At 36.5% G+C, this 26,069-nt stretch overlaps 3 protein-coding genes across 7 annotated transcripts in view; 1 reads left to right on the top strand and 2 right to left on the bottom strand.

The window, feature by feature from the left end:
- The window catches only part of Cka (Connector of kinase to AP-1), a 64,346-nt gene extending 57,557 nt beyond the window's left edge, over window positions 1–6,789 (bottom strand). For all 4 annotated transcript variants that reach the window (XM_071685547.1, XM_071685549.1, XM_071685548.1 and 1 more), the window contains exons 1-3: window positions 6,547–6,789; window positions 1,683–1,786; window positions 83–241 (exon numbers count right to left, since the gene is read on the bottom strand). In XM_071685547.1, coding sequence (XP_071541648.1) covers window positions 83–241; window positions 1,683–1,786; window positions 6,547–6,756 — 473 coding nt within the window. In that variant the 5' untranslated portion in view covers window positions 6,757–6,789. The remainder of the gene's footprint in view (window positions 1–82; window positions 242–1,682; window positions 1,787–6,546) is intronic.
- A 305-nt stretch (window positions 6,790–7,094) lies between these two features.
- LOC139761407 (AP-4 complex subunit sigma-1-like) lies at window positions 7,095–12,121 on the top strand. Its single transcript, XM_071685553.1, has 3 exons — window positions 7,095–7,240; window positions 9,328–9,477; window positions 11,002–12,121. Exons 1-3 carry the CDS (start codon window positions 7,115–7,117, stop codon window positions 11,296–11,298), a joined length of 573 nt encoding a protein of 190 aa, XP_071541654.1. The 5' UTR covers window positions 7,095–7,114; the 3' UTR covers window positions 11,299–12,121.
- Window positions 12,122–13,572: 1,451 nt separating this feature from the next.
- On the bottom strand, window positions 13,573–26,003 carry cnir (cornichon-like protein). Of its 2 annotated transcripts, XM_071685555.1 has the most exons (6): window positions 25,848–26,003; window positions 24,347–24,415; window positions 22,571–22,683; window positions 16,551–16,691; window positions 15,014–15,090; window positions 13,573–13,940 (listed from the first exon to the last, which is right to left on the bottom strand). In XM_071685555.1, exons 1-5 carry the CDS (start codon window positions 25,956–25,958, stop codon window positions 15,021–15,023), a joined length of 504 nt encoding a protein of 167 aa, XP_071541656.1. In that variant the 5' UTR covers window positions 25,959–26,003; the 3' UTR covers window positions 13,573–13,940; window positions 15,014–15,020. The 2 variants fall into 2 exon arrangements, with proteins under 2 accessions (XP_071541656.1, XP_071541655.1); XM_071685554.1 differs by lacking the exon at window positions 13,573–13,940 and having other exon boundaries at window positions 14,299–15,090.
- Between the last annotated feature and the right edge of the window lie 66 nt (window positions 26,004–26,069).

The following is a 26,069-nucleotide window of genomic DNA, read 5'->3' as shown; positions in this document are numbered from 1 at the left end:
TCTTTAATATTTCAAAAGAAAAATAAACAAAACATTGTAACCAATTTACACCATCAACATGGAACAGCCACATAATACTCACTGTCTAAGTAGGTGTCTTGATTGCTTCCATGATACATTTGTATTAGTAGAGAGTATAGCATCGGTATCTACCCGCACTTCATCACCACCCTCTTCAACGGGTGGGTTCATATCCCCTTGAACCAGGTCCGTCCCATATTTAAGCTTGTGATATTTAGCTCTGGGAAGTAAAAACATATCTAAGGTTCTACAAAAGTGACAGATGTAGTTCAATAAGAGGTCAAAAACAAAAAAGCTTAGGGATGTACCGTGGAGAAGATATAGGCATCAATATAGCCAGCCAGAATTTGAAAGGTATACAAGACCAAGGAATGGGTAAAGCAGGATAAGAGAAGAAACAGAGAAACTATCAAAAGAACACTGTGGACAAGGTAGGAGATAATCCAAAACTTTCAATAAATCCATCAGGAGTAAACTGTCAGTTAAAGAGCAAATAATCAGACAAAGGGATTCAAAGTAAAGAATTGTACAAGATATGCCATTAGTGAATAATTTCAAATGTGTTTTCACAGTAGAAGACACTATACCCCTAGCATCACTGAAATGGATTTGGGAAGAGGTCTTGGAAAGCAATAAATCATCTAAAAATTCAGGCACTAAGGAAAGTTACTCCAATAATACCATTTAGTTCAAAATCAAAGAATGTATACACTATCAGGGTATTCCATTGAACATTTGTCACCTGAAGTTCAGCAAAGCTATTTGGAGTGAAACAGGAATGAGTGTAAATACTCCTTGAAAATATCAAAAACATTTGCATCATTTTCGATAGAAAGGTGACATATCCTCTGAATTATGACCCGTTAATTAAGGTCCATGTTAAACCTTTTCATAAATATCTTTTCATGTTATGGGCTCATTAATTTTCAGGTTACACCTTTTTATGAGGTACCTAATTCACATAAAATCCAAACTTTGATTATGGGTCTTATGCCACTCATTTCTTTATGTGTTGAGAAACAATTCTAAAAAACTGCCAAAGGTGGAATTTTCTTCAAATTATGGGCTACATAAAGTTCTCAATGCATGTCATTAAAATTAAACTGAAATAACGGGTCTTATGACAATTATTTTGATGCTAAGTAAGAACTGTTCAAACACTTATAGCCAATGGCTGAATTTTCTTCAAGTTAAGAGGAAGGATATATCACACATTAAACTGTTTCTAAGCACCATTACTCAAGAAATCCAAATAACAGTCACAGTTCTTACACCAATCAACTCTTCAAGAGTAAGAACACAAATTTATAAAGTTTTGTGTGTATCTGATTGAAGTCTTCCTGGTGTGATCAAAGATAAGCAGAATGTTAAAATGAGACAATTAAGGATGGATGACAGACAATCGTAACAAACAAAGCAATCCTTAAGTGTATGCCACGCTAGGCAGAATACAGTAAAGATGCAAATGTCAAACCAATATGAGTGAGGTCATGTATTTGTGATACATGATGCACAAATACAAATGAATTTGACAAAACATGAAGACATTATATAAGTCTTTGATGATATGTATTGTATTTCAACATCCAGAATACAAAGTCTTTAATATTTAATCCTTTTAGAGGTTACTGAATAGAAAAACATTCTAAAGCAAATCTTACCTTTCTTGTTTTAATGCATATTCAAGCATCTTTATTCTTCTCACCAAATCATTCTTGAGATTTTCTTGTCCCTTCCTTTCCCCGTTAAGGAATGCAATCTTGGCCTGTAAGAAGCATAAGGCACTATAATTCAACATATCAAAGAGGAAGGATTGAGGTGCATAAAATGATAACTACATCAGATTTAAAAAAGTATAAAATAATCCTGAATTAATCAAATTGCAGAAAATTTTACCAAACATAAATGTTGCCTGTCTTCAAACATATGCTGCACCTATATCTTTTATTACTTTGAAGATGCTGGGATTCTGGCAACTGACCAATGTATCAGTGAATAAGTAAAAATTATATAAGTTTTGAAAGATGAGGCAGTATCCTGCCAAAATAAGAAATAATCTATAACATTGAGCCATTTTCTCAGTCTCTAAGAAACTAGTCAATCATGTTGTTAGCTACCACCCCACACTGATATACATTTCTTAAAAGCATTTCTATAGCATCTCACCTCTAAAAAACACTTTCAAAAAAATGCATTCCAGTGTAGGGAGGAAGCTAAAATCATTCACTATACTCCAAGCAACTAGGAAAATGGCCCTTTCTCTAAGAAATTCAAGGTTAAGAACTTCCAACATTCACTCTTTCTGGTAAGGATGTGATGGCCTTACCCAGCCTATGCCATCCACTCAACACTGCTTACAACAATTCATTTATTCCAGTCTCACCACTGGCTAATTAAAGACCCCAAGAGAGATGATATCATAGACTTACTACTCCTGGCCACCAAACAGATCAGAAATCACAGACTGTGGGAGTAAACCCAACCATAATCAGATTTGGTACAAACACAAGATTGCTCAAAATAAGAGATGGAAAGGCAAGACAGCATAAGAACACCAAGAAAAAATGCATCGTGGCCTGAACACTGCTTTGGAGTAAAAAAGAGTTTTCAACTTTCTGAACCTACACTTTTCTCCTATGTGATCTGTCTCAAGAGCATGAAAACAGAGGTTCATCTAGAGAAAACTTTCAGTTAAGAAGACTAAGCCCACAAGCAAAATAAAATACCTTCAGTGGTAATTCAGAGACAATAACAAAGCTCTCTCTCTCTCTCTCTCTCTCTCTCTCTCTCTCTCTCTCTCTCTCTCTCTCTCTCTCTCTCTCTCTTAATTTGAGAGAGGGGGGAGGGATTCTTAGGTAGTGCCTAATGAACATGATAGTTGAGTGCCGAAGACTATTTTTCATACCTCCTATTAAAGGTTTGAGGAGTGCTAAGACTGATATCCTCCTTTCTAATGTAAATCCATGGTTGAACCAATAAAACATAATGGAACTTAAGTGATAGCCAAAAAATCAAAACATTGGCAGATATCTAAACAAAGCCTATAAAACATAGTACTTTATATGAAATACTCCTACAATATGCAAGGAGTCTTTAAATGAAGACTGCTGGCACTTAAAGGTTAACTGTATGGTCTGGCAAATGCTCTATAAAGAGGTCATCTTGAATCTGTTGCAGTATGTGGGCGTTTAGAAAAGGCAGATCCAAAATCATTCTTCTCCTGTCCATCTACCTTTTTTTGTAAAGCCAATAAGCAGCTACAGTAATAATGCTACAATAAATCAAAATAAAAAATTGTGCCACATCACTTGACCCACCAGCCCTAAAATGATTAAAAATAACTGCTACATTTAAGCAACACAAACAGTCCTTACTAGGTATTTTACCAGTTTAGGGATGCCACTCTGTGCAAAGGGAGTTTAGTTTTAAGTATAATAAAATAAATAAAAATAAGAATGATGTAAGATTTGGATCATTCCTTCTTCTGCAATACTGAAAAAGGCAAAGTCTGAGAGAATCAGGAGGCTCAAGTAAATTTTCATTAATGTAAAACTAGGCAAAACATGTAGGAAACAAGATCATTTGTGAAAACCTCTTTCATCCCCTCCTGCTACCCAAAATCTATCTTGATTTTCAGAGTTGCATTTGATATACATCAACGACATTTTCATCTACAGCCACAAGGAATATGGTCCTGAACAGTAGTTTGATGTGTATATCAGCGTTGATTGATTGCTTCATGAATGCACTGCTCAATAAAGCACAAAAAGGGAAGCAATCAAATGTGGACAATGAACAATTATATATCTTTAAAAAAAAAATCAAAGATAAGGTAAATTTTGTGTGCTAGAGAAATCTAGGTACAAAACTCAAAAGTTCAACTGATTTCTACATCTGTTTTACCTTGTTTCAGATCAATCAAGCTCATATTTCCCTCGATTATGATAATCATCCCCCTGACATTCAAAGCCTTGCCGGTATCATCACCACAGAATAAAAATACATAAAGCTCCATTTCACACATCCTTGGTCTCATTTCACACTACATTACCCTACCTTATAAATGATATTCCTGTATGATGGCATACCTAAACCTTATCAATATCAAAGTATGCACTTCCCATTTCATCTAGTTTTGTAATGAAATGCTGTGAACAGAACATACCTAAATACATAACACATGAACATATCATTCTTATATATTCTACCTTGCAAAGTAAAATATACGTGTACAACTACGAGGATCCCTAAACTTTTTCTGTGCTCAGCTTACACCTTTTCAAGACTCCACTTTTGACCCAAGGGACAACCACTGCACCCTTTCTCAACACTGGAAAAATACAGAGTCAAGCAACTGACCTTTCCAGACATCCATTCCAACATAAAGCAAGCACTCAGCATACCAATCTACGATGGCTTATTGACACAAAGGCATCCAGAGAATATGCCCCAGGCCTTCAACGAAAGTCGACCACACTTTGAACACTGTTACTTATTCATCACTTACTTATGGGTGAATTTCAGTTTAAGATCCTCAGAGTTCCTGTACTCTAGACTCTTTATGCCCTTGTTTCCTATTGGTGTTACATAATGTGTTGTCTTTGAAGTCATTGTACTATCTATCCAGTCCTGCCCAAAGTTTTTCCAACTTGTTTTTGAATGAATTCATGCTTTTCTGGCTGTTACAACCTCCTCTTGTCACCCTGTTTCATACTTTCACTGCTCTCAGCACAAAAGGGTCCCTTCTTTTTCTTGTCGAATCTATCACCTCCGGATAAAGTTTATGGCTATTCCTGCTCATTTCTGTATAATCTAGAATCTCACCATAGCTGGCCTATGTCACATACATACATCAGTGACCATGAATCATCCTATAATTCTCTATCATGTCTGCCTAAAGTTATCTACATCTTAAACTTTAGTTTCCTTAGTCTTTCTGAATAGGTAAAGGCTTTCATCCCTAGGAGTTGTCTAGTTGCTCTACATTAACCACCCCTACTTTTCAGCATAAACAATCTTTTCTTTCATACTATTCGCCATTTCCCACATTAGTGAGGTAGCGTTAAGAACAGAGGACTGGGCCTTTGAGGGAATATCCTCACCTGGCCCCCTTCTCTGTTCCTTCTTTTGGAATTATCGTATCTATGTGGCATCTTACCACTGATCTGTACAAGGATATGAAAACATTTAAATCAACACAATGAAACCTCCTAATTAAGCCCATTAATGAAATGGCTTTATTTCTTTTTTTCATTACAGATTTTTTCAATTATCAAATGTAAATCCTACATCCTTTTCTGATTTCAATGTTTGCATTTCTTTCTGATGGATTTCAATCTTTCCCTATTACTCCTCTGGTATTCATGCGCTTGCCTTTTTTACGAGTGAAGCTTTATGAGCCAGTTTTCACTCCAATCCTCCAACTTCTGAAGGTTATCCTACAGTGTCGGGCAGGATTCTTGAATAGTTATCAAACTGAAAACATCAGAACTATCACTGATAAGATATACATGTATAGTGCCCTTAATTTGCTCTGGAGGACCATTTGTATAAACACACCTAAGAGGAAGAGTCCCAAAACTAAACCCTGCGGGATACCTGACGCCCGTACGCAAGCGACCATTAAGGATGAGTGAACCAACGACCGTGTGAACTAAAGACTGTGTGTTCTTTAATCATACATTAAATTCAGTGTAAATATTCTTGCTTAGGTTAAAAAATAAACTTCAATGTCTCTTCTTGAATTAAGAGGACTTTGTAATGGTGTATTTCTACCCTTTACAATCCTATTCCAGTCACGGTAAAGACCTCCCAAGGAATATTTGCCCCAGGTCCCCTAGAAGCTCTACCTGGCCCCCTGCTAATTCAATATCGATATTCAAGTGTATTACATCAACTCAATAATAAATAATTCAGATGAGAGCTTTTAAATGGTCAAAAATGGATAATCCTCCTCTCTAACCACCAACCATATATATAATGCACCTCAATTCCACTGTGGGGAAAACCTCTCCCGCACTCACCAAAAGCCCTATCAACCCCCCAAAAAATGAATTATGGGGGTCATTAACTGTCCCCTAATGAGCATGACCAGCCCACCTTCACGAACATAAACATTGAACTATATAAATTGACTCGAGACCGAAATTTACACTCATTTAGAGGTCAAGTCGCCATATCTATGCTACAGATTGACGACTTTGAAGGCCTGGTGTCGGGCACCAAAGGGACTACAGAGATAAGCCTCAGCATCATGGTAATGGTGGAATAAACCTGGCGGTCGTTCGAGTGAATGGCAACTCGTCAACACAGCTGATCACCGTCAATCAATGATCCACCCACACCCCTTTTCCTCTCCCCGCGCCATATTTGGCCTATTCCCCGGACTCCTCCCGATCCCCATGACCAACCAACCCCCCAAGGGTATCCCACGGGGTTAGAGAAGAGGCAGAGGAGAGAGGGTAAACCTCTCCCCCCACCGTCTCTCTCGTGGTGGTAGGGTGGAACAATGACAACAAAACAAACCTGGAGTTCCGCCCTCTCCAGCTCCCACTGCGATCGCTCCATCTCAAACCTGGCCCACTCATGCTGGATGAAGTGTAGTATCCCCGGGATGGAGTACTGCACTCGCGGGCTCGGTTCTTCTAGATTTTGTCTGTTGGCCACACCAGCCGGACCACCACTCCCACCCAGCTGGTTTTGACTCGAAGCCTCTTCCATCCTAGGTAATTTCATACCATGGCAGCCATTACAACCACACTACTCAAACTCCCGTCGGCACGGATCAACCCTGAGTTTTCCAAAAAGCAGGCGTTTCATACGTGTATCATACCATCCATTCACCTAATTTCCCCACGGAAATAATGACAACGTTCGTCAAAGGAATATTTTTTTTCCTCGTTTCAATTGAGGTAGTGTAGAAAATAAGGGATATATGATGGGGCGAGATAATATTGGAACCAGTGTCAGCTGTGGCGATTGTGGCCGAAGAAAAGTGATCGTGGCTCCCAAACAAGGACGCCAGGCCTTTACCTGAATCGCAAAAATCCCCCCAGACCAACCTAAAGGTATGGTTAACCTTCTCTTACCCCTCATGACAGAGAGAGGAGGGAGTATATTACGACTAATATCATATTTTTTCACTTCGTGTCTTTATATTTCCGAGGTTTATCAAGGGGTCATTAAAGTCGCGGAGAGATTCAAATGTCTTCGGTATAAGGTAGGAAATCCTGTCAAGATAAGGCCAAACGGATCCTGTCCAATGTGCGAGGTAATATTTAAGTATAATACCATGTAGTCATTGACCTCTTGACCACGACGACACACCCATTGATCAAAGAGGATGACCTTTGAGCCTCGCGATATGACCTGTGGGTTTAACGTCCCGCCGGCCTTTGACCTGACACGGGGTCACGCTACCATTCATCCCACAGGCCAAGTTTGCTCCCGGCGTCTAGTGTCCACTGTCTTCCTCGGGGTTGAGGGATAATGTCTTCATTATCAACGTCACCGTTAATTATAAAGCTACATGGACAGCAGAATTTTTTTTTCTTTTTTTTGCTTTCTGTGTGTTGTAGATTAAAGTCGGTCTGTAGGAAATCTGTGGTTGTGGGGAACCGCATTGATCGCACCATAGCCACAGGTTTTCTATGAATATCATCACCGTTTTTATTTTTACACTTAATGGTCAATATTTGTGGCCTGTAGTTAGTGTCTCATTATAGTTAAATGATATATGTGGATTGTAGCTGTATTTATGTAGAATTGTGTTGGTCATTATCAGATCTTTGCAGATTCACCGATAGGAAAGGCTTGGCAATTTCAGAGTTTTTAATCATTCTTCTTATAATATGTCTTGTGGTTGTGGCACTTATTTAGTCCCTCTTTCTTGGACATGTTCTAGCATGTCTTTGTGTTTCCTTCAACACAGCAATCATTCTTGATTCGTGTATTCATTATCAAGTCAAAACAATTCCTTATAATGTTTTAAAACTACCTGTTTTAGAGTATTCATCAATATCTCTTATTTTATGTATTATGGGGTTGGCTTTGTGTATTTCCTTGTTTATAAATTCAGATGTCACTTTTCTGTCTATTACAACTACGTCTTTCTCTAGTTTTGTCTTTTCCAATACTTTTATTTCTTCTTCAGTGTGTATTCATAATCCTTAAGTATCATTTGATATATTTATGATTTGTTTGTACTGTTATCTTTCTGCAATAGTTTACAGTATGGTTCAGTTCATATTTAACAGAGTACTTTAGTGTCGTCTGCTTACAGATATAACTTGCAGTTATTTCCTAGTGGCTCAGGATAATTCCTCTCTAAAACGACTCGAAACGACCCTAATCAGACCCTTACGGGATCCCACATGTTGTGTCCTATTCCAATGATTCTCCATTTATGATTTCTTTTTGTCTTCTGTTTAAAAAAGTTTGTTTCACTTCATATTTCTCAAAATACTTGTGAATCTTATCGATGTATATCGTAGTCGTTTCCTAATCTCATGAAGAATTTAGTTTGTAAAACAGCTTGAATCTGATCCTGCTCAGACCCTTGTGAGATCCCACTTGTTATGTCCTTCCATACTGATGATTTCCCATTTATAGTTACAGTATGTTTTCTCTTCTGATGTTTACTAAAGCTTTTACTTGTTATTATTAGCAAAAAAATAAATAGATCTTAGCCAAGCCTGATTAACATACAATGAAGTGATTCCTACAGCTTCAGCTACTGTGCTGTTTTTCTTGTGCAGGTAGATTTTTATCTATGGTCAAAGGACTGAACCAGGGCATATGATGTGGCTGTAGGACCCCATGGAAAGGTCTGTGGGGCCTGGTTGCAAATAGGAGCCGTGCTTTCAGTCCAGTATACTGGATAGCTAAAAGATAAAGGAAACGTACAAGGTTACTGGTAGTCTGAATATATGAGAGGAAATGTATTTATATAATCACCCTTGGACCATTTTCTTTAAAATAGGGCCTTGATATTATCCAGGACCTCTTCCTAAATATTTAGCTCCTGTTACCCAAGGCTGTACTATTTCAAGTAACAGGATAGAATGAACTCTTTTTTTAAGTGAAAGTTCTTTGATGAAACTACACTTTTCACTCACAGTGTATCCTCATCTAGATGGAGCTCAATAAAAACTGGAAGGGAAAATGAATATAACATACTATAAGCAAGTTTTGTAAACCATTGAAGCAGAGAACTTTTATCTCTTATGGGATACATCAATGTGTGTGTTAAATTTGTTGTCAGTTTTATGACTGAATTGATAGTTATAAAAAAATTTCATTTTGCAGGCTGTGGTCACAATGATGCACTATATGCTTATAGTTTCTAAGGATGGTAATGTACAGTTTTCCCATTACTTCACCCACATCAACTCTAATAGTCGGACAGCTTTAGAATCCAGAGTGGCCTCGAAGTGTTTGAGTTCTGACAAAGATGCGGTAAGTAATGTGGCCTCTTAGTATTAATGAAAAACATTTAAAATCCTTCTGTTAAGTAAAACACATTTGAAGGTTTCCATCCTCTTTTGTTTTCACTACCATGATCTTTTAAGAGTCAGGTGTACAAAGACCTGCAGATCCCTGATCAATTTCTCCTCTCTCTCTCTTTTACCTTTTCTCCCTCCAGAAATGACCTTCATTGGGGCTTGTTTTGCCCATGCCATGTCTTTCACTATAAACAGTGCTTGTTAATGGTAGTTCTTATTGAAAATGTTCACTACATCATATGCTTATTTGTTACTATGGTACTGTATTTGGCCATTAAAATCCACTGAACTTATTCCCATGTGAAATTACAATGTAATGGGATGCCACTCCGTACAGTAGTTACTTTTGGGAGTCAGGTCCCATAAATGTATAATGCAATGGAGTAAGTTCGCAGTATAGCCATGTATAACTTAGGAATGTGCAGTCTGTCAACCTCAAAGAAGTTTCAAAGAAAATAGGCATTAGCAAGTTGATCATTTTATCAGAATGGTGTCAGTGCTGTACGTTACACTTAGATCAGCTTGATTTGTGACCCCTTTTCTCGTTCTTGTAAATAAAGGCCTATTAACAATATTTGTTGTACATGCTGGAAGAATGTCATGATTGAGTAGTCCAGGTATTGACCAATAGTGAAATGCATTGCATGTATGTAACAAGAAATAACAAGTGCTTTATGTTAATTAGAATAAGGGTTCCCAACCAAATGAGGCAATTCAGGTCGGGGGGAAATTAGGCAGTAGTGCAGAAAAATGGGAAATGAAGTGTGCAGAGGACCAAATGGAAATCAAGAAAGTGGGATAATTTGTGTAAATTTGATGAAGGAACTTTTAATGGAAAAGACAAGCCATGAAGAACTTCTTTCCTTTAGTAAATCTGTCCTTTGTCTAGGATGGTGTTTTTAAGTTGGTTAGCTAACAGATGAACTTAGTTTGTAAAATGAAAAAGTGATAGGTGCCTATGTTGGTGCAAAAGCCCATTTTTCACAATGCATTAGATGTGTGTATGAGAATTGAGAGCATTGATCCACCCCATGATATGACTTGGGGTGGCGATGAGAAATAGAGATTATATGATAGTAGTAAGATGAGAAAGGATGCTGCAGGAATATAGGAAGATATCAGAAAGTCCAGAATTTTGGAAATATGATGTAAACTTAGGGCAGGGGTATATAACTGTTGCAGACCTCCTTAAAGTAAGGTCATTAGTAAAAATAACTTTTATGCATTCAGGAATGGATATATGTAGTTTGTTTGATGTGGAGAGGATGGACATTGAGGGTGTGTGTGTGTGTGAGAGAGAGATAGGTATATTTTCATTTTTCTCATTTAGAAGTATTGTGAGTTGCATTGCTCTGACTAACCATATTTCTTGTCTCATCCTTTTCATTTCAAAATTCCCCCCTTGAAACTAATTTTTTCAGAATTTTACTCAATAATGATAACTTGTCAGTGATCACAAGCTTACCATTCCCCCTAGTGCCACTTCCTAGGAGAAGGAGATCACACCCTGGTCTTCCGGTGGTTTGGCCCTTGTCTCTTCATTGTTGCTGCTGACGACACAGAAAACGAACTGATGGTTTATGAATTTCTAAGTTTATATGTCAGTGCCCTTCATAGGTATTTTGGGAAATTTTCTGAGAGACATGTTCTCTTTAATGTAGATAGGTTGCATATGGTTCTCGAGGAAATGGTAGTTGGTGGTGAGATAGTTGAATCCTCAATAAGAAATGTATTGAGTCCTATTCATATGCTTGATACAGTTTCTTCTAGATAGTAATAAATCTACAGTATTTTATAAATCATTTCATATTTTGTACTTCATTCAACCCTCTTGTACCTTTGTATCTAAAATGGATTAAGACTTCCTGAACCACCACATAATTTGCTCATAAAGGTAGAACATTATCATTTGCAGGTAAGAATTGGATCTGAAATACTAAACTCTTAGAATATGTGAAGAGTCTTCATTTTTATTTGAGGAAAAATAATAAAAATTGGTTTGCTGTTTATCACAGAAAATGAGTTAGCCATTTACAGTATGTACAACTAAGTAAGTGGAGGTGGTTCCTTACATGTGTTACAGTAAAAGTTTGAATCAGGAGCAGGCCAACCATAAAAACTCAGAAAGGAAAGGTAATATATTCATGTAGTAGTAAGTAGGAACATTACGTAGGAGCCTTTGCAAACACTGTGCTAGAGTTGCCCTCTGCCTGTGGCCTATTAAGGGTGAGGCTTTAGTACTAAAGGCTTTAAGAAGTGACACTGGAGTTCGCCAGTTATGGAGACTGTACTGCCGAAGCCACCCCCTTGAGGGAGTTCCAGTTGCAACAGAGTTATAGATAGACATTCATAATTTTAAAGCAAATGGCATTAGTGTATTAATACACATTCCCACCCTGCATTTGGTAATGTATAATTGCCCACACACCTTTTTTCTTATTTTGTAATATACTGTCATGATTTAAGCTTTAGTATATATTTTATGAATCTAAACTTTGGTTCTCTCTCTCTTTTTCCTCTTTCATAGCTTTAATGTAATTTGAGACTTTCAATGTCACTGTGTATTCGAACTTCATAATAAAGTTAAAAATGCTGTAGTGGCCTAGTTGTAATTTCCTTACCTAAATTACATCAATAGAATATGCTGTCTTATAGATCTATATTTTTCTTACATATGTTTGACATTCTTCCATTGGGAGTGTTATGTAGAATAGTTTTCCTTTTGAGAGAAAGTTTTCTGTAACCTGCCCCTTTCATGTATGAAGAGTCAAACATGTCCTGCTTGAAAAATCCTGATAATCCAGTATTTATAGAGCATTATGGTTTTTATGCTTTAGAAAGGAAATTGCAACTCTGATTTCTAAAGCATATGTAGTTGCCATCCATTTTAGAAAGAGAGTTCCTCTATAATACTGTAATGACAGTCTGTAGCTAACCGTATAGTAAATGGGTTTATTGTCATTACAAACTTCCCTAGTATAGCATCTTACCACTTGAGAATAAACCCTAATCTCACTGACTGCTAATGTGCCTTATGAAAATCATGGGCACATTAAAAGCCAAAAAATGCAAATCAAACCTTATGTAGACAGTTTCATTGAACATAACACAAAACAGCTTTAAATATGTTTTATTAATGCAGGATACTGCAGAACGGTATAGAAACAAAAACATACACCAAATTTTTGTTCTTAAGTGTTTATGTTTTTTAAGAGCAAATGTATGGCAATATTAAAGATTAACTTTAGTGAGTCCTTGTCTTATACAGTGTATAAGTTTATACAATAGAGGTAGTATATGTTTGAAAGGAAGTGGCATAACAAAATGACCCTGGAGTATTATTTAAAAGTAGTTTAACATTTTCACAGATTCATTAAACAAAAATGTTGAGAAAGATCTAAATGACTTGTTTAGTGTAAGAGTGGTGAGTGGAACAGAATGACTGAGCACATGATTAATGCAGACAGTATACATAAATTTAACAAGTTGCATGATAGTGGAGAATGTTCAAAAGATGGGGCTCCACAAGTTTGAAACTCCCTCCCCTGACTCTTCCAGCATTGAAATTTGACCAGAATGAGGCAGGAATTGGTTTTCTATCAAAAATAGACATTGTTGCCAGTATTGCTTTACCTTGACAACACTTTGTCTGTCCATGGTGCTACCTTGCTAGCACGGGTAACAGCAAACAAGTATGAAAAAACATTGATATTTTAGTGGATAACTAACTGCACCAGTATACTGTATACAGATATTGCATATACAGTAATTCTAAGTACACTGTCACCAAAAACAATCCACATTTCTCAGTTGACTTTGACCAAAAAACTATGATCATTCTAGGCACCAAATGATTATATAAAAAAATCATGAACCTGATGAAAAAATAGGAAGAATTTTGTTTTGTTTTTGCGTGTCACTTTAAACACAAATGTACTAGTACATAAATGAATCGCATATGAGGTTCAAGTGTACTACTTGTACAGTATAACTTCTATTATCCGAAATGTTTGGGGAAATCAGCCATTTTGTATAACAAAAATACCAGTTTAAGTTTTTTCAATGTATTGAATAATTCAGAAGTTGTCCATTTCTCACTTTATACAGGGTTTATATTCTGCGGAAACCTTACACAAAAAGAAATCACATGTATCTCTGGCATATTCTCCTATTGCCTTCACATTAGGTAGCTTCTGACATCTAATAGACTTACTTAGCCATCCATTATTTGCTTGAAGTGCCTCTGACTCAGCTACATTGTCTTCTATACATAAATGCTCATAAATCTTCAGAGCTTTAGACCTGAGTTGAGGGTTACTAAGGCTGCTTTTCTTCTTCGTCTCATGCTCTGTATATAATGATATCACTTTCTCCATCTCCATAAGTGGATTTCTAACCATTGTATCGCTTACAAATCTGGAGAAAGCAGAACTTTGACAGACATTATTTGAGAAGGACATTTCAGTGCATAACCTGTGCAAATGTTTTGGTGTTGGCTCCTCAGTGATTTATGACATAGAATCCAGAAAAGTTGCTGACATTCTTTGTTGACAAGGTGTATGGAAATAGCAACCTCTCAGGAGCAAGATGACATGTATGTTTACTCAGCATCAACTGCACCAAATGTCATTCCTAGCACTTCATAGGCACTACCACCTATCACTACTTTAGTCTATATTGAAAACAAGATTTTTTTTCATAGGTACAGTAAACTATTGCAGTTATAATGTTTGAAATGCATGTATACTTATGAATTGGGACAAGAAACTCGACAGGGTAATCTATACTTTATTCGATCTGTTTTTAGGTCTCCTTCGCATGAAGGATATCCAAATTCCAGAAAATTCTGAAATCTTGCTGCTGCTTGACCTCATGGTTGCCAGATTTGAGAAATTCGACTGTATTCTGTATGTGCAAAATTGAATTTATACAGAAAGGATGATTTGGACCTTTACATCATTCCCTCATAATACTACGTGACTTCATGAGAAAACGAAGTTCATTCCATCGATATTGATTGAGATACATATTACTAGCTATCAACTCTTCATGATAAATGATTCTTGAAATTTTTAACATCTTTGTTCCTGAAGAATCCCCACCATAAAGTTTTCATTTTATAACACCAAGGAAATTTGGTAAATATTTCCAGGAAGCTACTCAGTCTCAATAATTACTTTAGCTTAAATATATTTCATTGCTTTCAACCACTTGTTATTACTATTACACATAGAGTAAGATTAAGATATAGCTAAATTAAATAATACTTTTGTTCTGAGTGAAAATAACATGAGATTAAATTCATGAATACTATGATATTGCTACTTACAACCTCATACTTAAATTCATAAATACTTCGGAAATAAACTTCCAATCATTATTTCAAAGCACTATCAAGAGTTTTTTGTGACGTAACAGCTTATCCAATTTCACTATTGCACTGAAATCTACATATTACATAGAATTCTTAAACGTGAAGAAAAGCTTACAAATAAATTACAATCCAGTATCATCTGCGTAGTCTGGTTTGGCCACAGGATTTGATCGCAGGAGATGTGTCAAAAGACTGTAAAGGAAAAAACAATATAAAGCATAAACTTTTATCTTGATATTCACTGATGTGGAAAACAGTGATTATGTATAATGAATAATAAATAAAATTTCATTATAAACTGATTCCAGCAAATACAATTATAAAAGTAATTTTGTGTACTGGGACTTCTTCCCATATCATAGCACTGGTAAGGGAATCCACTGCCTTGAAGATATCAATTAGGTGAATAACCATCAAACAAGTGCCTCCAAGAGACTTAAACAATCAAGAGGCAATTAGAAATATTTAGTGGCAACATATCAGATTATTATGTGCTGTAATGTTGCACTAACTGCCTATATCAAGGCTACTGACCATCACTTTTTAATAGTTTTCAATATATACAGTAGTACTTTTTTGTAGACTAGTATCATGTGGCTATGACCCTTGCCTCTCCTTTTACTAGGTGGAACTAATAATCACTAACAATGAGTATTTCCTTGGAATTTTATGTCCTTTTTCAAAGCAGAACTACTGTACATTCTCCCTACCTTAGATTAATGAAAGACATATTAACCTTAGTTACGAGGTGCTCTTAAGAAAATATTAAACTAGTTCTGTAGTGTACTGACTAGACCCTTACATTGTCTCCCTCCAAAATTAATTGAATATATATACTATTATTAGACAACACCAGAACTTGAGTTTCTACAGCTTTGAGGTGCGCTCAACACAGTATCAGAAAGAATGGACTCCTTTGGAGCAGAGTTTCCTCAATAATACTGTACTCTTTTCTGGCCACTGATGATAAAATAATGTTTCTCTGATAGAAAGTCTGTATTAAGGCTGTTTAAAATGCTCATGGATGGGGGTGGTGTGGGAGGTAATTGCAAAGATTTTGCAGGAAGGGGCAGATCTACAGAAGCTGTGGACTGGGAAATATTCTGAGCGTTTCCTTACCACAAAAGTGCTATCCAGTTTAAAGAAAGATACTGTTGATAGAAGCATAACAATATACAACCTAACAGGACAAACATAAATTGTGAAATGCAAACTTGAAGTTCATTTGTGGTGAAGTAGTGTGGTTGATTAGGAAATTTTAATGCTGATGTTCACCAACCTATTAGAGATGGTTTAAACCTAACCACAGCAGATGTTAAGAATATGTCAAGAATTATCATTTCTAATACTTTAGTAATGAATAAAAAACTAAGAAAATGTTTATGAAAAAAAAAGAATTATAAGTAAGAATATTTCAATGAGATGTAACTTCTAATTCCTTTTCTCTGTACCCTACTATCCTCATCCATTTCTGTTAACTCATCTATATATTTTTTATATTTCTACTACACAACAGCATCTTCCAAATACTTTCTGCTAATATATACAAAGAGATTTAGTTGAAATTTATTAATATGAATAACATTAAGAGCATTAGGAGAACACTAATAGGAATATATAACAATGTGGATACAAGTAAAAAGGCTACTTACCAGTACAAATATATAAAAAAGAAAACAAGGTAATATGCAAGACCAATAACTGCATCTCGCATGTGGTTCTTCAGCTGGCCCATGCGGTGAATCTCTGTTGGGTCGTACACTCCAAAGTTTCCTGTAGGAACTTTGGTGTACCTGAAGACATGAAAGGGAATTAATCAAGAGATAAAAGACCAAAGTACACCATTAAGAAAAATCTTTGAATAGTCACTCTGCAAAATGTTTTCCTCACTGTTATATGTGTATTAAGCCTCAGTCTGCTCCCACTGACATCAAATGATGTTTGAACATCTGGATGACTTAGGTCTCTTCCAATACCAGAAAGATAGGGGAAAATTCATAATAACTGAGCCAAATTATTTATTCATGTAATCCCAGAGTGATGGAGGACTTTAGTAACATCATAAATAAAGGATTATAATATTTTCAGAAGTGGTAGAGGATGTGTGGATCAGGTGTTTGCTTTGAAGAATGTATGTGAGAAATACTTAGAAAAGCAAATGGATTTGTATGTAGCATTTATGGATCTGGAGAAGGCATATGATAGAGTTGATAGAGATGCTCTGTGGAAGGTATTAAGAATATATGGTGTGGGAGGCAAGTTGTTAGAAGCAGTGAAAAGTTTTTATCGAGGATGTAAGGTATGTGTACGTGTAGGAAGAGAGGAAAGTGATTGGTTCTCAGTGAATGTAGGTTTGCGGCAGGGGTGTGTGATGTCTCCATGGTTGTTTAATTTGTTTATGGATGGGGTTGTTAGGGAGGTAAATGCAAGAGTCTTGGAAAGAGGGGCAAGTATGAAGTCTGTTGGGGATGAGAGAGCTTGGGAAGTGAGTCAGTTGTTGTTCGCTGACGATACAGCGCTGGTGGCGGATTCATGTGAGAAACTGCAGAAGCTGGTGACGGAGTTTGGTAAAGTGTGTGGAAGAAGAAAGTTAAGAGTAAATGTGAATAAGAGCAAGGTTATTAGGTACAGTAGGGTTGAGGGTCAAGTCAATTGGGAGGTGAGTTTGAATGGAGAAAAACTGGAGGAAGTGAAGTGTTTTAGATATCTGGGAGTGGATCTGTCAGCGGATGGAACCATGGAAGCGGAAGTGGATCATAGGGTGGGGGAGGGGGCGAAAATTTTGGGAGCCTTGAAAAATGTGTGGAAGTCGAGAACATTATCTCGGAAAGCAAAAATGGGTATGTTTGAAGGAATAGTGGTTCCAACAATGTTGTATGGTTGCGAGGCGTGGGCTATGGATAGAATTGTGCGCAGGAGGATGGATGTGCTGGAAATGAGATGTTTGAGGACAATGTGTGGTGTGAGGTGGTTTGATCGAGTAAGTAACGTAAGGGTAAGAGAGATGTGTGGAAATAAAAAGAGCGTGGTTGAGAGAGCAGAAGAGGGTGTTTTGAAATGGTTTGGGCACATGGAGAGAATGAGTGAGGAAAGATTGACCAAGAGGATATATGTGTCGGAGGTGGAGGGAACGAGGAGAAGAGGGAGACCAAATTGGAGGTGGAAAGATGGAGTGAAAAGGATTTTGTGTGATCGGGGCCTGAACATGCAGGAGGGTGAAAGGAGGGCAAGGAATAGAGTGAATTGGAGCGATGTGGTATACAGGGGTTGACGTGCTGTCAGTGGATTGAATCAAGGCATGTGAAGCGTCCGGGGTAAACCATGGAAAGCTGTGTAGGTATGTATATTTGCGTGTGTGGACGTGTGTATGTACATGTGTATGCACATGTGTATGGGGGGGGTTGGGCCATTTCTTTCGTCTGTTTCCTTGCGCTACCTCGCAACCGCGGGAGACAGCGACGAGGTATAAAAAAAGAAAAAAAAAAAATATTTTAAAAGAAAACACACATCCAGTATCCTCTCTAATTTTGCCAGCCAAAACCCTTCACACATTTTAAGCATGAAAGAGTGAAATATTTCCAAGTATGAACATCCAAATCATACACCACCGATGCTGTGTCTGTATAAAGAAATAAATATGCAATGAAAAATCACTAAGTTCAACAAAAGAAACAAAACTTTCAATATCCTCCCCACCCATGCCATCCACTCTCATTCATCACTTTTTTAAGTGTGATTCTGTAGTATATCTTCAAAAATATTCATCTTATTTACCACCAATGTAGTGACTATATGTGAAATGAGACTAGGCTGTGAAACATAAATTAATTAACAGACACAAACAAGGTCTCCCCATCCTCACTTCTTAATATGAGGTACCAAACATGTCAACCACAACATCCACCATTATTCACACAGCAGTGGACCACACCGACAGAAAAACATTCAGTATATAACTTTCAAAGTATCCTTATAAATGCCAATCTATCTCTTTCATGAAGGAAAAAAATGTCTTCTTTTTCATATGCACAAGAAGATGGAAACAGAAACCAATACCAACACATGGTTTAAGAAGATGGAGACGGAAACAACAGTGGCCAACAGCGACATTTAAAGTTTTAAAAAATGGAGACAGAAACCAATACCAATATGTAAGGTTTGAGAAGATGGAGACGAAAACTAATACCGAAATGTACAGTTTAAGATGGAGACAACAAAACCATATATATAGTCTGTGCCAAATGTAAAGGATGAGAGGATGTTAACTTAATGCAGAAAGCACCTCATATCTATTAAAGACACCCCTGGCAAGTGAAATACGTTAAGTTGAAGTCGTGCATCAACAGTGCTAATTACATGTTTGGCAATAAAGATAATAATGTGCCATAACCGATGGTTTGCATCTAGTAATCACGAGGCTTGTATCTGTTTTGTTTGTCTTCACATAGGTATTTTTTTATCCAAGACTGTCTGCAATTACCTAGCTCTTGTGCAAACCCATTATGCCCCATAGAATTGCAATGAAGGAAGACATTCCAGCAGATAGCTTTATCAAAACCAGAGCATAATTTGAAATGTATCGCTTGGCAAACAGGTGTCTGCCAGCAAAGTGTCCAAAGGTTGATGAAATGGTTTAAGGAATCAGCTCTTCCCAAGTCTGGAAGGCCAAGATTAATGTCTCCTAGGACCTGTAAAGTGACTGAAAGAAAAGTTAAGGCCTGCCCATCCCTGACAGCACAAGAAACCAAGCAGAAGAACCCTAACTTACTCGAACATGTCACGCTAAAGAGTGTTCAAATGCAACCATAATTATTTTTACACCAAAATATAAGCAATAATACTACATAAAGTGTTTCCTTTTCTAAAATTAACTAAATTTTCATTGGCAGTTTTACTTAAGAAAGAGTGGGTCCTCACACAATAAACACATTTTAACTATGATACCTATGGATGACAGGCATGATATTTTCTGCAGTTATGGTGAGAGAATGCTGGTGACATCTGTGGATAACTGGTGATATCAAAAATATGCTGGGAATTCACAAGAGGGCAAGTGACATTAGATTATCAACTGACAATGATAGCAGGGAATTGTGCATTGTCAACTGACAATTATAACTATAAAAGAATCCCTGAAAACCAGTGATCTTTTCCTAAATGTAGATGAAATGCAGATTTTTTTAAACATCCAGATAAAGAATGACAACATGCTCTTTAGAAGATATTACCTGTATAAATAACTAGTGTGAAAAATGGCTTTAAAATTTCAACTAAAGAAGTACGAAACTATAAGCACTGATAAATCTGGAGTACCTAAATGTCAATATTAAAACAGTGTAATGGCAATATGTAAACAGTGTCTTACACCAATAGAAAGATCGGACTCAGAATAGGACATGGGAGTGACCATAGACAACAGATTGAGTTCCGACCATTACATCTTAAAAAAGTTAACAGTGCAAAATTCATATTAAGAATAATAGCCTTCAAACATGCAGACAGTACATGTTTTAGAATATGATACACAAGCATAGTTAGACCCCTGTTAAATATATCAATCAGATAAGGCCTCTATATGAGAAAAAGCATACAGATATGAGCAAACATATGCAGAAGAGCCACCAAACTGATGCCAGAGCTTAGTAATCTGAAATATCAGTAAAGGCCAGAAACTTTAAGATTACCCATGCTGACATACCAAAAGCTAAGGGAAATGTAACTGAAAAATACTGCATGAGATTTTGAGTGCAAATCTTGATTATGAATGAGAGAAGCATTTTGAATCAAGAAAGACAAATATGACAAGAGGTCAAGAAAAGAGCCCAGATGTAATATTAGGAAATAGACATACAGCCAAAGGGCAGTTAATTTTTGGAGCTGTTTACATCATAGTGTAATTAAAGCCATAAGAGTGAAGACTTTTGGGGTTAGATAAGCTCTATTGTGACCTAGATATCCTTTATAATAAGAAAGCTAATATCATGACCGAACCAGGGCTGAACTAGACTTCAATAAAGATTCAAAAGAATTAGTACTATAGGTACCAGAAATCAAATATGTAATTATGCAGATTACACTAAAAACACATTCACAGGAAAAGAGACATTAAATGATAAAGTATATTTCAAGCAGCTAGAAATAAATGAAAAGCCTGAAAGTGGGAAGAAAGACCTACAAGTATAAAAATGAAGCAATGAATTTTAGAAAGGTTTAGGTAGGAACATTAGGTAGTAGTAGTCAGTAAGAACATTAGGTAGGAGCCTCTGCAAACACTGTGCAAGGCTTTCCCTCTGCCAGTGGCCTGTTAAGGGTGAGGCTCTTAAAGGCTAAGAAGTGGCACTTATAGTTTACTAGTAATGGAGACTCCAGAAGGGAACAGGCATCAGAGATATACACACACAGATAGATAGATAGGAACTAAGAATAACAAGAAATGAGAAGTAAGATGATAAAGTAAAATATGGAGCTGCAAAAAGGTACAGATTAATAAAAATGTAAATGAGAAAAAAGGCCTAAGAGTGTTAAAGAGAAAGTTATCTATCTATATCTCTGATACCTGTTCCCTTTGGGAACTACATCGAGGGGATGACCATGGCAAAAGAGTTTCTATAACTAGTGAGCTCCAGTGCCACTTCTTAGCCTTTAGTGCCTCACCCTTAACAGGCAGCTGGCAAAGGGCAGCACGTGCAGTGTTTTCAGAGGCTCCTTCCTAATGTTCACACCATCAACAATTACCTAATGTTCCTACCTACTACTTCTACTTAATGATTCCTTGCTAATGTTCCTACCTAATGCTCTTGTCTAATGTTCCTACCTACTACTTCTATCTATTGCTCCTATCCTTTTGCCAAAAGACAGGGCTAGCACATAGCACTCTGCAGAAAAATCCAAAGTTAGGAAGAATGAGTTCTGTAAGTATTGTCAAGTATTATGTGAGACAAGGAGAGATTGTATGGTACTGTCAAGTATTATGTGAGACAAGGAGAGATTGTATGTTTGTGGACAAAATGCCAGCAGTCCACAAGTAGGTGAAACAGAAAGAAATGACAGCTACCTGGGTCACAGGAGTGCAACTTGATAAACACTGAAGTGCTGGCTCACAATGCAGTTGTCAATGACACTCCTGATACCCAGGCGGGTAGTATGGGTAATATACCTTCCTGGTTGGTGGCTGCCTACCAATTACTACTAAGAGAAAGCAATTATGTGAAAAGCACAATACTATAAACAGTGTAAAATGGGGAAATATTTTCAAAGAAACACCTATGGATACTTTCAGGTGATGTGCAACAAGAACAGAAACATTTTATATGAACACACAAGCTGTACACAGGAGAAATGTCTTCCTAAATGTGGATGTAAGTACTGTATAGTTTTCTGAATAATAGGTAAGGAAACATACAATAAAATATAAATACCTAAATCCATCATCACTGCTTATACAGATAGAAGAGAAAATACTTGTCAGTTTATATAAAGAAATTTGAAAAAAGATGGTTGCCATAAGATAATCATTAGAGTACCTAGTTAACTTGCCAAGTGCATCATATTTTATCAAAGTATGTCTTATCTATAACTTTTCATATTAACACTGAGGTTACCCATGCAAAGTTTCCTCCAATATTCATTCATATCTCCACAAACATGCTTAAACCAGTGTTGATAAACATACTCCCGTATGATAAATGCAGCAAGGGGTAAGGAAGCCAAGAAGAGGTAGTAGTGGCCCGTCAGGAGAAACACAAGGGACAATAGAAGATGCGCTCCCATCTTGGGGATCACCCACTGAAAACAAGCAAATGGCAACAAATGACAGCAAAAAACTTTAACGGTACGTTAGCAATAAAACAGTTTTTTAGCATGCATCTAAAATCTTTGCAAAACAACAATTTTCCCTTGTTAATCTGCCACTGTATACATATGCCTCAATCCTTTTCAAATTAAGCCAAATTACACTTTCCATCAGCCCTAACTTACATTTTTAACCTAACTTTCCTAAGAGCTGCAGTCATTTGCCCTGTACCTCTGCATATAATTAACAATCTTAAGATGGCATATCCTCTCCCATGTCTTATTCTCCATTTATGACATCAAACTATACATCTCTCTTCTAAGATACTTCAGCCTTCTAAAATTCCTGTTCCATGGTAGAGGACTTGACAAGTGTCGTAAAATTCTGCTGTTTAACTATTTACAGATCTTTCTAAACATGTGAACTTACTTCCATCTTCATATCTTACTTCTTGATAGTAATTGCCACAATTTCCCTTACAACTCCACCTCTATAGATATATACAAAAATAACAGAATTCAAGCCTAAACCATATATTCACTCATTTGCTTATCCTAGCATATGCCCAAGTAAGCAAAAAAACCTTATGTCTTCTCTCAGCTTTACCTACTCTACATATAATCAGCTCTGTAAAATTTATTCATGTCCATGACAACTTTATCATGGGCATTTTCTGAGTGCTGAAATGCTGCTTGAGCAGTCATATAAATCCTATTCTTTCTTCTATCCACCATCTTATATACCTGATCCCCTTCAGACCAAAATAAGTTCACTCTCCTAGCATTTCCATTTAATACATTTCATTCCCTTTCAATTTGAACATTTACACAATACCATATTATTATCAACATTTTCAATATTGATATTACTATTACAATTATCATATTATTTAGTATTTCACGTTATCCACCCTACAGACAGGGACAACTAGACCAACCTTTGATGGGATGATGTGCCTTTGCCATATATTCATGGGGATGTTGGTTTGACAATCGTCATTACACAGAACTCGCAATGTATTTTTTTACATTAACCTACAGTGGTGTTCAGAGTCTTTTCTAATGTTTTCTAAATGCAATGACCAACAAGTGAAAATTGTAATTCAACTGTTTCCTCATGAGCTTTTTTAAGGCTTGTATATCTCAAGTTACATAACCATCACATTTAAGGAACAAAATACAAAGGATTTCTTTGTTAGCAAGTGAATTCCTCATTACAGTAAATTTTGTATATTGTGTTCATGAAATGTGTAATACCACGCTTCAACTTTCAAACGGCAACCTCCTTTTACATTTCTCTTTCTAATAACACTAATATTACAATACAAACGTAATTTGGTTTGTTGCAAGTATAGAACAGGTTCTGTTGTAGCATTCCTATCATATACATACACTCTATAAGCATAAATGAACCTACATGAAAATCCTGTAGCTTACAGACTGTTCATACTTATAAATGGAAAAAGGGATGGTATCTGAAAGTCTTCATGATATTTGGTAGTAAAGAAATACCTATATTCTGAATAAAGATTTTTTTCTGACTGACCAAGCAGATTTTTATCTATTTCTTAAGCCTCTGTAATTAAAAAAGTTCACACAGTTCTGTACAAACTATACATTGATAGAAAAATATTGCATAACACAATACAGTACTTACAATGTTCAGCCTGTAGCAGCATTGTTGAGCATTCAGATAATCACATTCCAAATCAGATAATGTAATAACCTGATATTAAGTTAAGGAAATAATGAATCATTATAGTACTGATCTTAAAGTATACTGAAAAATATATCTTAATGTACAGAATACTGACAAACTGAAAAATTTAAAGTAAAAACATTTTTAAAGTGACAGATGGCAAAGGTTATTATTATATAATAAGTCCCAATTAATTATGGTAATCACAAGAGAAAACTGGGCGAGCAAAAAAGAATGAAAAATTAATCAGAGCTCCTCGGGTGTTTGTAGACATGACTCTAAAAGATATTGTTGAAAGGGAAAGATGAAAGAAGGATAAGAATTCCACAGCTTTGCTGATTGGGACGAGAAGACTATGACAACAGTCAATACTTCAGCAGTCTGTTTCCCAATGGAAACTATATGCAGCAGCCAGGTGTGTGCCACAAGCCTTGGTGGCAGAGGCACAGTTAAAAAGCATTTTTCAAAAAAAAAAATTTTGAAAGTACAAGATATACGATGCCAAGGGAATGTCAGAACTGCTTTTCTGCATCTGGAGTACGCAAATTATTCACAGTTGATCGTATTAGAATGGCTGAAGTAATACCTTTAAATCAAGAAGACTACAATATCTTGGCACATAAAATGGGATGGTTGGGGAGATGAGACAACTGAAGAGTTAAAGAGACAGGAGGCAACTGACTGACTCACTTTTTCATTATGCGAGTGTTATGATCGCTGTGTACACCTAATCTCTGGTCACTCCATGCTTTAGCAAACAGGAAATGCACAAGAGCCGGGAATCATTTCTAATTATACCAATGGACAATCTGGACGTATGCCATACTACAGGTAAACCAAAAATCATTGTATGTATCAATAAACTTTGAAAATTAGAATACATTTAAGCTGCTGGGATTACTTAGGTAAATTGTTCATAGGTTTTGTTCTTTTCTGCTATGGTTTTTGTCTCGTGCAGTTTTACTTTCACTTCTTCTCTGAATTCATTTACACGTCAGTAAAAAAAGGCATATAATACATGTGAATTATTGCCTAATATAACATACAACAATTATTTCCAGTAAGTCCTCTTATATAAGAAATACGACTTAGAATGCCTGGGCTGATATGGTAAATACCTGCTAATTTTGTGAGTCTTATCACATCACCGTATAATAATAAACCAAATATTCCAAGCATGTTAAGCCTCTCTTGTTATGTAATACGGAATCCCCCTCGACCAAACTCATATTCCAATGGTAACACAAGGCGCAGCCAAACTGGTACTTTGCCTTAAAAAAAAAAGGCTGACCAGACCAACTGCCAATTAGACCATAATTTCACCTTTAATCTAAAAATCGCCAAGATGATTCTAGTTCGACGAGAACGGTGAGAGACAGACCTGGGGGGAAGCGGGCAAACCTCCCGCCTTAATGAAGACACATTTATAGCAAATTTAAAAAACAAATAAAAAGGATACGAAGTAGACGAGCAGGAACAACAAAGCTCCGGTATCGAAGAGGGAGAAGACGAAAACAGCCGTGTCCAAGGAGACGGTAGAACCTCCCTGAACTGGAAGTGCCTCCTCCATGGCTTGTTGTGGTACTTATATTCCAAAATATCGTCTGCATCGGGAGACCCCGCTCTGTCACTCCGCTTAATATTAAACAAAGAGTATGATATAAAATCAGAGAAGAATTAT

Source organism: Panulirus ornatus, chromosome 40 (assembly GCF_036320965.1).
Source record: "Panulirus ornatus isolate Po-2019 chromosome 40, ASM3632096v1, whole genome shotgun sequence".
Lineage (NCBI taxonomy): Eukaryota > Metazoa > Arthropoda > Malacostraca > Decapoda > Palinuridae > Panulirus > Panulirus ornatus.
The sequence above is the reverse complement of the archived record's forward strand: the minus strand, read 5'-3'. Positions and strand labels throughout refer to the sequence as shown.

Coding starts and splice junctions, on each gene's coding strand:
- LOC139761407 (XM_071685553.1), top strand. CDS start 7,115: ATGACAGAGAGAGGAGGGAGTATATTACGACTAATATCATATTTTTTC. Junction 7,241..9,327: donor TCAAATGTCTTCGGTATAAG/GTAGGAAATCCT, acceptor TTCATTTTGCAG/GCTGTGGTCACAATGATGCA. Junction 9,478..11,001: donor TGAGTTCTGACAAAGATGCG/GTAAGTAATGTG, acceptor CATTCCCCCTAG/TGCCACTTCCTAGGAGAAGG.
- cnir (XM_071685555.1), bottom strand. CDS start 25,958: ATGGAGGAGGCACTTCCAGTTCAGGGAGGTTCTACCGTCTCCTTGGAC. Junction 22,684..24,346: donor GCTGCTACAGGCTGAACATT/GTAAGTACTGTA, acceptor GCTTGTTTTCAG/TGGGTGATCCCCAAGATGGG. Junction 15,091..16,550: donor TTTTTTATATATTTGTACTG/GTAAGTAGCCTT, acceptor TTTCCTTTACAG/TCTTTTGACACATCTCCTGC.